The sequence below is a fragment of the Mesoplodon densirostris genome, chromosome 11 (assembly GCF_025265405.1).
Source record: "Mesoplodon densirostris isolate mMesDen1 chromosome 11, mMesDen1 primary haplotype, whole genome shotgun sequence".
Classification (NCBI taxonomy): domain Eukaryota; kingdom Metazoa; phylum Chordata; class Mammalia; order Artiodactyla; family Ziphiidae; genus Mesoplodon; species Mesoplodon densirostris.
In genome coordinates this window covers 8,564,179-8,576,732 of record NC_082671.1, presented here as the reverse complement: position 1 = coordinate 8,576,732, position 12,554 = coordinate 8,564,179, and the positions used below count along the sequence as shown (strand labels likewise).

Here is a 12,554-nt window from a genome sequence, read left to right as displayed (position 1 = left end):
TCCTCGGATAAACCCCCTTGATCATCATGTATGATTCTTTTTTTTTGCCTCTCCACAAAATGTAATAATTTAATTTATAATCTAAAACTCCCCATTGTATATACTACAGAATAAATGCACAGTGTAGTCTCTGATCATCACAGCTGTTTGGCTGTGAGATATAATTATCCTCAAGTAAAGACTGAAAAACTGAGGCTTTAAAGTGCTTAATAACACCTCCTACACCCCATAGTTATTTAGCTGCAAGGTCTACAAAATACACCTTCAAATCAATAAAAATTGCTTAGCTACAAAGTCTACAAAATTGTCTCTTCTTGGGTCATTCTGACGTTTCTCACATCAGAGATCTCATTCACCTCACAGGACGTTTTTAGGAAGGGATGAGTTCCTGATGGACAGATGGTTAGGGGGCTACCATTATCACCTTCTCCGGGGAGCTCAGGACTAAAGAACGGACACAAAGGCTCCAAACAGGAGAAATTACTGTGTATGTAGATGAGGGCATCATTGCTAACATCAAAAAACTTGATTTCTTCCAACTCAATATCTAGAAAAATTCCTACTTGGCTAAGGCCAGGGCTTGCAGGAATTCTAGTTTCTGGGATAGAGCAGGTATAGATTATTCCCTCCTTCATGCTGATGATCCAGAAGCCATGTTCAGAGGAAAAACAGCTCTTCCTCTTCCTGTCAACTGATTTTTTGCAGACCCCCAGAGCCCACTCATTCCCCTCTCCCACTTCTACCACCCAGTAATGACAGCCAGAGGAGAAGCACGGAGTGCCCAGGATACAAACCCAGTATGCAAATCTCTGGAGATCTCCCATCAGGTTCTGGCAGATCTTCCCACACTGGACACTCCTTAGGTCATCAGAGAGGACAAGAAAGGGGTTGGCGGTGGCTGCATCCAGAGTTATGTCCTCCCAGAACTTCAGGTACTCATCATTCACATGCAGACCCTGCTCCAGTTGGGAACTGTGCTGTGTGATGAGAAGAATAAGTTCTCCAACTTGCCATTCCTCCAAAGGAGGATTCTCATTGATGCCTCGACATACGGGACAGATCAATTTCAGATCCTTCTGTTCTTCCATCCAAGTTTGCATGCAATGAAAGTAGAAACTGTGGGCACAAGAGAGAGCAATGGGGTTGAAGAAAACCTCCTGACAGACTGGACAGGCTGCCTCCTCTTGCAGACGGTTGGCCATGGTCCTTGAAGTCCACTCTTTAGCAGAACTGATCTGAAGTGGCCTTTTATTAGCTTCTGGGAGTGATCGGGAGCCTTCAGGACCTGATCTGCTCTTCAGTAGTCAGGATGTACATTGATTTGGGGACTTTCAGCTGATGCCCTGAAGCTCTGGAGTCTGCACTTCTACCTCTCCAGGCTTCTTGGTGAAGTCCATGTATGATTCTTTTAATGTGCTGTTGGATTCTGTTTGCTAGTATTTTGTTGAGGATTTTTTTTGTGTGTGTGTGTGGTCCACGGGCCTCTCACTGTTGTGGCCTCTCCCATTGCGGAGCACAGGCTCCAGACCAGTGCACCACCAAGGAAGCCCTCTCATAGCGTTTTGGTCAGAAAAGATACTTGATACGATTTCAATTTTCTTAAATTTACCAGGGCTTGATTTGTGTCCCAAGATATGACCTATCCTGAAGAATGTTACATGAGCACTTGAGAAGAGAGTGTATCCTGTTGTTTTTGGATGGAATGTCCTATAAATATTAATTAAGTCCATCTTGTTTAATGTATCATTTAAAGCTTGTGTTTCCTTATTTATTTTCATTTTGGATGATCTGTCCATTGGTGAACGTGGCGTGTTAAAGTCCCCTACTATTATTGTGTTACTGTCAGTTTCCCCTTTTATAGCTGTTAGCATTTGCCTTATGTATTGAGGTACTCCTATGTTGGGTGCATAAATATCTACAATTGTTATATCTTCTTCTTGGATTGATCCCTTGATCATTATATAGTGTCCTTCTTTGTCTCTTGTAATAGTCTTTATTTCAAAGTCTATTTTGTCTGATATGAGAATTTACTCCAGCTTTCTTTTGATTTCCATTTGCATGGAATATCTTTTTCCATCCCCTCACTTTCAGTCTGTATGTGTCCCTAGGTCTGAAGTGGGCCTCTTGTAGACAGCATATATATGGGTCTTGTTTTTGTATCCATTCAGCCAGTCTATGTCTTTTGGTTGCAGCATTTAATCCATTTACATTTAAGATAGTTATCAATATGTACATTCCTATTACCATTTTCTTAATTGATTTGGGTTTGGTATTGTAGGTCTTTTCCTTCTCTTGTGTTTCCTGCCTAGAGAAGTTTCTTTTCTTTTCTTTTTTTTTTAAAAGAAGATGTTGGGGGTAAGAGTTTATTAATTAATTTTTTATTTATTTTTGCTGTGTTGGGTCTTCGTTTCTGTGCGATGGCTTCCCCTAGTCGTGGCAAGTGGGGACCACTCTTCATCGCGGTGTGCAGGCCTCTCACTATCGTGGCCTTTCTTGTTGCGGAGCACAAGCTCCAGACGTGCAGGCTCAGTAGTTGTGGCTCACGGGCCTAGTTGCTCTGTGGCATGTGGGATCCACCCAGACCAGGGCTCGAACCTGTGTCCCCTGCATTGGCAGGCAGACTCTCAACCACTGTGCCACCAGGGAAGCCCTAGAGAAGTTTCTTTAGCATTTGTTGTATAGCTGGTTTGGTGGTGCTGAATTCTCTTAGCTTTTGCTTGTCTGTAAAGGTTTTAATTTCTCTGTCAAATCTGAATGAGATCCTTGCTTGGTAGAGTAATGTTGGTTGTAGGTTTTTCCCTTTCATCACTTTAAATGTGTCCTGCCAGTCCCTTCTGGCTTGCAGAGTTTCTGCTGAAAGATTAGCTGTTAACCTTATGGGGATTCCCTTTTATGTTATTTGTTGTTTTTCCCTTGCTGCTTTTTTTTTTTTTTTTTTTGTGGTATGCGGGCCTCTCACTGTTGTGGCCTCCCCCGTTGCGGAGCGCAGGCTCTGGACGCGCAGGCTCCGGACGCGCAGGCTCAGCGGCCATGGCTCACGGGCCCAGCCGCTCCGCGGCATATGGGATCCTCCCAGACCGGGGCACGAACCCGTATCCCCTGCATCGGCAGGCGGACTCTCAACCACTTGCGCCACCAGGGAGGCCCCCTTGCTGCTTTTAATATTATTTCTTTGTATTTAATTTTTGAAAGTTTGCTTAATATGAGTCTTGTCATGTTTCTCCTTGGATTTATCTTGTATGGGACTCTCTGTGCTTCCTAGACTTGATTGACTGTTTCCTTTCCCATATTAGGGAGGATTTCAACTATAGTCTCTTCAAATATTTTCTCTTCTTTCTCTGGGACGCTTATAATTCATATGTTGGTGCATTTAATGTTGTCCCCGAGGTCTCTGAGACTGTCCTCAATTCTTTTCATTCTTTTTTCCTTATTCTGCTCTGCAGTAGTTAATTTCCACTATTTTATCTTCCATGTCACTTATCTGTTCTTCTGCCTCAGTTATTCTGCTATTGATTCCGTCTAGAGAATTTTTTATTTCATTTATTGTGTTGTTCACCATTGTTCGTTTGCTCTTTAGTTCTTCTAGGTCCTTGTTAAACATTTCTTATATTTCCTCCATTCTATTGCCAAGATTTTGGATCATCTTTACTATCATTACTCTGAATTCTTTATAGGTAGACTACCTATTTCCTTTTCATTTGTTAGGTCTGGTGGGTTTTTACCTTGATCCTTCATCTGCTGCATATTTCTCTGTCTTCTCATTTTGCTTAACTTACTGTGTTTTAGGTTTCCTTTTTGCAGGCTGCAGGCTCGTAGTTCCCGTTTTATGTGGTGTCTGCCCCCAGTGGGTAAGGTTGTTTCAGTGGATTGTGCAGGCTTCCTGGTGGAGGGAACTGGTGCCTGTGTTCTGGTGGATGAGACCGAATCTTGTCTTTGTGGTGGGCAGGACCATATCCAGTGGTGTGTTTTAGGGTGTCTGCGATCTTATTCTGATTTTAGGCAGCCTCTCTGCTAATGGGTGGGGTTGTGTTCCTGTCTTGCTAGTTGTTTGGCATAGGGTGTCCAGCACTGTAGCTTGCTGGTTGTTGAGTGGAGCTGGATCTTAGTGTTGAGATGGAGATCTCTGGTAGAGCTTTCACCGTTTGATATTACATGGAGCCGGGAGATCTCTGGTGGACCATGTCCTGAATTCAGCTCTCCCACCTCATAGGCACAGGCCTGACTCCTGGCTGGAGCACCAAGGGCCTGTCCTCCACATGGCTCAGATGAAAAGGGAGAAAAAGAAGAAGAAAGAAAAATATAATAAAATAAATTAAAGTTATTAAAATAAATAAAATATCATTAAAAATTTAAAAATTAAAGTCATGAAAGAAAGAAAGAAGAGAGCAACCAAACCAATAAAGAAATCCGCCTCTGATAACAAGTGCTAAAAACTATACTAAAAACAAACAAACAAAAAAGACAGAAAGCAGAACCCTAGGACAAACGGTAAAAGTAAAGCTATACACATAAAATCACACAAAGAAGCATACATATACACACTCACAAAAAGAGAAAAAGGAAAAAACAATGTATATCTATATATAAAGAAAAAGGAATAAAGCAACCAAATCAATAAACAAATATACCAATGATAATAAACTCTAAATACTAAAATAAGGTAAACATAAAACCAGAAACAGGGCTTCCCTGGTGGCACAGTGGTTGCGAGTCCGCCTGCCGATGCAGGGGACGCGGGTTCGTGCCCCGGTCCGGGGGGATCCCATGTGCCGCGGAGCGGCTGGGTCCGTGAGCCATGGCCGCTGGGCCTGCGCGTCTGGAGCTTGTGCTCCACAATGGGAGAGGCCACAACGGTGGGAGGCCCACGTACAGCAAAAAAAAAAAAAAAAAAAAAAAAAAACAGAAACAAATTAGATGCAGAAAGGAAACCCCAAATCTACAGTTGCTCCCAAAGTCCACTGCCTCTATTTTGGGATGATTATTTGTCTATTCAAGTATTCCAGAGATGCAGGGTACATCAAGTTGATTGTGAAGTTTTAATCCACTGCTCCTGAGGCTGCTGGGAGAAAATTTCCCTTTCTCTTCTTTGTTTGCACAGCTCCTGGGGTTCAGCTCTGTATTAGGACCCACCTCTGCGTGTAGGTCACCTGAAGGCGTCTGTTCTTTGCTCAGACAGGACAGAGTTAGAGTAGCAGCTGATTCAGGGTCTCTGGCTCACTCAGGCCAGGGGGAGGGAGGGGTACGGAGTGCGGGGCGAGCCTGTGGCAGCAGAGGCCAGTGTGATGTTGCACCAGCCTGAGGTGCACCGTGTGTTCTCCTGCGGAAGTTGTCCCTGGATCACGGGACCCTGGCAGTGGCGGGCTGCACAGGTTCCTGAGAGGGGAGGTGTGGCTAGTGACCTGTGCTTGCACACAGGCTTCTTGGTGGCGGCAGCAGTAGCCTTAGCATCTCATGCCCGTCTCTGGTGTCTGCGCTGATAGCTGCGTCTCACACCCGTCTCTGGAGCTCGTTTAGGTGGTGCTCTGAATCCCCTCTCCTCACGCACCCCGAAACAATGGTCTCTTGCCTTTTAGGAAGGTCCAGACTTTTTCCTGTACTCCCTCCCGGCCAGCTGTGGCGCACTAACCCCCTTCAGGCTGTGTTCACGCTGCCAACCCCAGTGCTCTCCCTGGGATCTGACCTCGGAAGCCCGAGCCTCAGCTCCCAGCGCCCCCACCCCCCGCCCGCCCCAGCGGGGGAGCAGACAAGCCTCTCGGGCTGGTGAGGGCTGGTCGGCACCGATCCTCTGTGCTGGAATCTCTCTGCTTTGCCCTTTGCACCCCCGTTGCTGCACTCTCCTCCGTAGCTCCGAAGCTTCCCCTGCCCACCCACCGTCTCCACCCACGAAGGGGCTTCCTAGTGTGTGGAAACCTTTCCTCCTTCACAGCTCCCTCCCAGAGGTGCAGGTCCCGTCCCTATTCTTTTGTCTCTGTTTATTCTTTTTTCTTTTGCTGTACCCAGGTACGTGGGGGAGTTTCTTGCCTTTTGGGAAGTCTGAGGTCTTCTGCCTGCATTCGATAGGTGTTCTGTAGGAGTTGTTCCACATGTAGATGTATTTCTGATGTATTTGTGGGGAAGAAGGTGATCTCCACGTCTTACTCCTCCGCCATCTTGAAGGTCTCTCCTTTATTGGAGTATAATTGCTTTACAGTGATGTGTTAGTTTCTGCTTTATAACAGAGTGAATCAGCTATACATATACATATGTTCCCATATCTCCTCCCTCTTGAGCCTCCCTCCCACCCTCCCTATCCCACCCCTCTAGGCGGCCACAAAGCACTGAGCTGATCTCCCTGTGCTATACGGCTGCTTCCCACTAGCTATCTATTTTACATTTGGTAGTGTATATATGTCCATGCCACTCTCTTACTTCATCCCAGCTTACTAACACAGAGATTTTAAAAAGAGTTTCAAATCTCTCTTTTCCCCTGTGACCTCCTGGGAGTTTTATCTTCTCAGAAATGATCTAGGTGTCTCTCTCTGGCTTTTCAGACAAAATAAGACTTCAGGAAGGAACCACTAATTGTTCTGGACGTGTGGAGGTCTGGCACGGAGGTTCCTGGGGCACAGTATGTGATGACTCCTGGGACCTTGACGATGCTCAGGTGGTGTGTCAACAGCTGGGCTGTGGCTTAGCTTTGGAGGCAGGAAAAGAGGCGGCGTTTGGCCAGGGGACGGGGCCCATATGGCTCAATGAAGTGAAGTGCAAGGGGAATGAGTCCTCCCTGTGGGATTGTCCTGCCCTGTCCTGGGGCCACAGTGACTGCGGCCACAAGGAGGATGCTTCTGTGAAGTGCTCAGGTGAGTGCAGGGAGTCTGGATTGAGCTTGGAATCTCTGGCAACAAAGAGAGGGTGGGCGGTGACGTGCATTATGGAAGGACTGGAAGTACCAACCCAGGGATCTAGTGGGGAAATAATCATGATGTTTCAGTCTGAAGAATGATGAAAACATGTGTTGTTATACATTGGCCTTCACCGAGGACAAGCACGTAACTTACATGTATCCGTGTGCAGAGAGACGAAAAACTAGGCGCCTCTAGTTTTGGGTGGGAAAGAGTAATTTTCTTGGTTGAGAGGCTAAAGCCTCAGACAGGAAACAGACATAGGGGTTCCATATATCACTCCCAGAACTGAGTCTCTCCTCTTTTCTCCTACAGAAATTGCAAAGAATGAAGGATCACTAAATGCCACAGGTATACAAGGGGGTTATGAGCATGGGACGAATTGTCTGCATTATTTAGAATCCCTCTTATTAAGAGGCTTTGGGTCAGAAGTTCTGAGGGTTTGAAATTTACTTCAGCAATCCTGTATCTGACTTAAGAGGGGGATAGTAACTGGTGACCCAGGTCTTTTAGCTAAGACGTGATTACCTCTTGTGATGTTTACCTGTGCTCAGGTCACTCATCCGTTGTTGCACTTGGGATCCTTGGGGTGATTCTGTTCGCCTCTCTCACCGTACTCCTCTTGTGGATTCAGAAGCGAAGACAGAGACAGCGGCTTACAGGTCTGAGCCAAATTATGTTGTCTCTAACATTTCTATGGGATAAGAAGTTTCTTGGGATAATAAAACAAAAAAAATTAGATTCAGGTATCAAATGGCCAGAAGGAAGAAACCTAGTAGAGCTCTAAGCAGTTTCCCAAAAGAGGGGACAAGAATTCACAGAAGAAAAGGGGCACTGCTTGTATTGATGATTGCTATACATTATCTACATGTATAATTGGGACATTATAGAATTGATAGTTTAGAATGAGTATGCTTGTATGGTTCAGGATGACTCCTTTACTGCCCAAACATTTATTTGCTCCTACTATATACTTATTACTAATTTCACTGTTCTGTCAAGAAATGTGCTAGGTTCTGAAGATGGTTCAGACTCAGATAATCAAATGTTTTTGTCTTCGTGGAATTTCCAGTCTAGTGGAAAAGATATATATTTAAACAAATAAATTGCAATGCATTATTGTACAGTAGTATGAATAAGGAACAAAGGGACACAGAGAATAATTTACTGAAAGGGGAAGGGGAGTATTGGAGGCTTCTAGGAGGTTCCGAGACAAATTTTGAAGATAGAGATCAAAGAACTGGGTAAAGTGCATTCCAGGGAAAGAGAAAAAAATGTACAAGTGTAGAGAAGCTTAAAGGATGGAACGTTTATTGTTTTGGGGGGAAGTAAAAGTTGAGTTCAAGGAGAGAAGCTCCTGATAAGGCTGAAGAAGAGGGAAGAAACAAGTAATGAAGTTCTGTATTGCCCAGTAAGAAGGCTAATCGTCATTAAGGAGTACAGTGTAGGGGAGCAAAGTAGTCAGGCAGAGGCTCTTACAAAGTTCTGTTTGGCAACGGGATGTCTGAGGGGTTGAAAGAAAACCACATTACTGACAAGGATAGGATTTTGAAATTGTTGAGATGAAAGATAAAAAGGACTTTATAGTGAGAATGAAAGGGAAAGGATAAATTTTATAAAGATGCTACATAAATCTCCAGTGAATTACAGAAGACTGCTGGCTGCCTTGGGGGAAGAAACTGGGTTGTTATAAGATGGCAACTGGGGACACGGTTTAGCCTCACCCTATTATGTTTGAGTTTGTGGCATCATGAGGGTAAAGCTTGGTAGTAGAATGGAATGGAAACAAGACTAGGGCATGGGTAATAATTAGCTGTGTTTGCACTGCTGGGAAAAAGCACACATAGGGAAGGAAAGTTTTATTATGGCCTTCTGATCCCTAAACTACAACCTCTGTTGCCAGTTTTCTCGAGAGGAGAGAATTCTGTCCACCAAATTCAATACCGGGAGATGAATTCTTGCCTGAAGGCAGATGACCTGGACCTACAGAATTCCTCAGGTCTGTGAGTTCTTTGAGAGTCTGTGGCCCTGGGGTTCAGACCAGTAGCTGCAGTTGAGGCTGAGGCATTCTACTTTACATAGTAGTGGAAAGAAATCTCAGACATAATAGGAAGTCTGTGATGTACAAAAGGAAGAAAAGCAGGAATGAACTAAAAATTATTCTTAGAGAACTTAAAAATTGCAGTCATGAGGAGACCTCTGGCTAAGAGGTCCATGATTATTTCTGACAGAGGAAACATGTAGTAGAATATTATGACTTGGACCTCTTTTTATTAAAACAGAAATTAATCTTCTAAAAGTTAAACTTTTCATATCTCTTTCATAGTTTCTTCCATTCCCACTCCCTGCTACTTTCCTTTCTCTAACTTATATTTATTATATTTTTCTAAAAATTTAAACTTTCTATGTCTTCATCCCATCAGAAGCCATCCCTAGTCACAGGACTAGCCTTATTTCCCATTACATAATAATTCTTTCTTTGTCCTCTGACTTCTATTTAGCACCAATTCTACCTCTAGGAAGCGTAACTCTGCTGGGTTGTAAGAAATATCGCAACAGTCACTTACTCTATGAAGGCTCAGTGCCTTCTCAATAGTCCTTACCTTCTGAGAGGCACCTGCCTCACTTCTTCAATCCAAGGGATTTGGTATTTGCCAAAACTAATGCAGGGAAATATATATAAGTCATAGGAAAGACTTTCTGTGCCTCTTAAATCACACTGTTTGTCTTCCTAATTGTGAACATTGTTTTGTTTCATTTTTAACATCTTTATTGGAGTACAATTGCTTTACAATGGTGTGTTAGTTTCTGCTGTATAACAAAGTGAATCAGCTATACATATATATATATATATATATATATCCCCATATCTCCTCCCTCTTGCGTCTCCCTCCCACCCTCCCTATCCCACCCCTCTAGGTGGTCACAAAGAGCTTCTAAGGCACTTGAGGGGAGGTCTGATTTATTTCCCAGTAATTATTTTCTTCTTTTCAGAAAATTCCAATGAGTAAGATGGTTTTAATGATGCTGGACTAATTTCTGTGTCTAAATCTCTTCCTATTTCTGGATGAAAAAAAGGAGACTACTCTGAGGTACAATGAAAAGGAAAATGGGAATTATAACCCAGTGAGGTGGGTGAGAAGAATTTATTCATCATTGTTCAAAACAGATTCCTTTTGAGGATTGAGAACACCTCTGGTATTAAAAAGAAAGAAAGAATGTATATACACATATATTTCCATCTATATGTTTATGTTTGTATGTATATCCATACTCAGAATATGCAACAACTTTTTATAAGTATGACTCTTGTCCATCCCTTAGTTACATATATTTTAAGCAATAGCAATTGTACATCATGTTGCTAAGGAGAAGCTGCGTAAGTAAATATGAATAACTTTTCTAAAGATATTATAGGAGTCATTTCAGAAAAGAGATGAGACATATCTACAGTTGCATAATGCCTGCTAGGGTAAAGATAGTATAAGATACTATAGGAGTATAGAAAGCTTGCCTGAGACAGTTTGGAGAGACTGTGAAGATGTGATGTTCAAGATAAACATCAGATGTCTGAAAGATAGACCATTCTAGGGAAAGGACATAGCATGTACAAAATGTGGCATAGAAGAGAATCACACCTTTGGGGAACAGTAAGTGTTTCATTCAAAAATATATTATGTTAAAAAAAATATTGAACATATTTGTGGTGACAAGTGGTGTCCTGAGCCCTGAAGATACAGATATAAAAGATGCTATTGACAATGACATGATTGTTTAATGAAAGATCTCACAGTCTTTGTGTGGGAGTGTGGAGAGGCTATGTGGAGGGAGGGGAGTGATGAGAATCTAGGCGGGGAAGTCTGGGTAGAGCCCAATGACAAATGGTCTTATCTGTTGTATTTCATGTTCATACTTTATTTTAGGGACTGTTGGGGAGATGGTGGGCTTTGGAAGATAAAGCTGGGGCAAGATATGATCAGATTTGCATTTTATAATTTGCTTTCATGAGGAAAGTGTAAAAAAAAGTGAATAAGGCAAAAAATTTAAGTTATACATCAAAAATAAAAGATGGTGAAATGAGTTAGTGGGTACATCTCTATTTTTAAAAATTAATTAATTTATTATTTATTTTTGGTTGCACTGGGTCTTTGTTGCTGCACGCAGGCTTTCTTTAGCTGCGGTGAGCCGGGGCCACTCTTCATTGCGGTGAGCGGGCTTCTCACTGCGGTGTCTTCTCTCGTTGCTGAGCACGGGCTCTAGGTACACGGGCTTCAGTAGTTGTGGCACACGGGCTCAGTAGTTATGGCTCGTGGGCTTTCTTGCTCCACAGCATGTGGTATCTTCCTGGACCAGGGCTCGAACCCATGTCCCCTGCATTGGCAGGTGGGTTCTTAACCACTGTGCCACAAGGGAAGCCCCACATTTTCTATTTTTTAAAACGATTTTGGGAGGACTACACATTTGGAAATGATATATGGCAAAAGTATGGGGGTTTTTGTAGGGATATTTTACATGACATATAAGAAATACAGATTGAGACAGAAAAAATTTGGAATTCTTAAAAGTATATAAATGTAAAGTGTAATATCATATTTATATACACATACACATAGAGCTGTTATAAATTGTATACAGGATAAAGTGTTAATGTATGTATACAAAACATATATAGTATTATATATATATATATATATACATAAAACCAATTGTTAAGACAAAGACAACATGTAATAAATAATTGGGCAAAGTTATGAAAAACAGTTCACAAAAAATGAATTTTAAATGACTACTAAATTTTTTTTGTAAATGCTCAGGTTCACAGTATGTCTGGGAAATTCAAATTATGATTAACAATGAGATATTGCTTTATATAAATCAGACAAACAAAAATTTAAAACAGCACCAATATTTCTTGTTGGTGGGAATACAGAGAAAAATGTAATTTCAAACATTGCTGTTAGAAATGAGAAGTGTGGTAGCCTTTGGAGAAAGCAATTTGGAAACTTCTATTAATTTTAAAAAAAGTACTTCAGGGATCCTTTGATCCAACAATTCTACCCCTAAAAAGTTCTTCCATACAGATAAAGCTATTAGTATGTAAGAACAAATATACAAGGGTTCCTTTTTGCAGCCTTGTTAGTACTGCCCAAAAGTTGGAAACAAAATGAATGCCAATCAGTGGGGTAGTGGCTGGAAAAATTATAGTGCAGCCAACTAAAAAAGGAAAAATCATGCACAAAATTTAATAATATGATTCCAATTTTGTGTTCATGTTATTGCATACAATTAAACATAATATTTACGTCTATAAAATTATCCTGTGTATACATGTAAAGAAACATTTAAAAATTCTAACAGTTTGTAAACTAAGGACTGTGAATGACTTTTTTTTTTTTTTTTTTTTTTTCTTTTTGCGGTATGTGGGCCTCTCACTGTTGTGGCCTCTCCCGTTGCGGAGCACAGGCTCCAGATGCACAGGCCCAGCGGCCATGGCTCACGGGCCTAGCCGCTCCGCGGCATATGGGATCCTCCCAGACCGGGGCACGAACCCGTATCCCCTGCATCGGCAGGCGGACTCTTAACCACTGCGCCACCAGGGAGGCCCTGTGAATGACTTTTTAAAAAATTTTTATTGGAGTATAGTTGCTTTACAATGTTATGTTAGTTTCTACT

At 42.3% G+C, this 12,554-nt stretch overlaps 2 protein-coding genes across 2 annotated transcripts in view; one reads left to right on the top strand and one right to left on the bottom strand.

Moving 5' to 3' along the window:
- LOC132498316 (scavenger receptor cysteine-rich type 1 protein M130) overlaps positions 1-9,982 on the top strand; it is a 34,676-nt gene extending 24,694 nt beyond the window's left edge. Inside the window, exons 12-16 of the mRNA XM_060111692.1 lie at positions 6,531-6,839; positions 7,197-7,232; positions 7,436-7,543; positions 8,785-8,880; positions 9,960-9,982. Coding sequence (XP_059967675.1) covers positions 6,531-6,839; positions 7,197-7,232; positions 7,436-7,543; positions 8,785-8,880; positions 9,960-9,982 — 572 coding nt within the window. The remainder of the gene's footprint in view (positions 1-6,530; positions 6,840-7,196; positions 7,233-7,435; positions 7,544-8,784; positions 8,881-9,959) is intronic.
- LOC132498983 (ret finger protein-like 4B) lies at positions 297-1,202 on the bottom strand. Its single transcript, XM_060113298.1, has one exon. The coding sequence runs from the start codon at positions 1,200-1,202 to the stop codon at positions 297-299; it is 906 nt and encodes a 301-aa protein (XP_059969281.1).
- Positions 9,983-12,554: the final 2,572 nt, after the last annotated feature.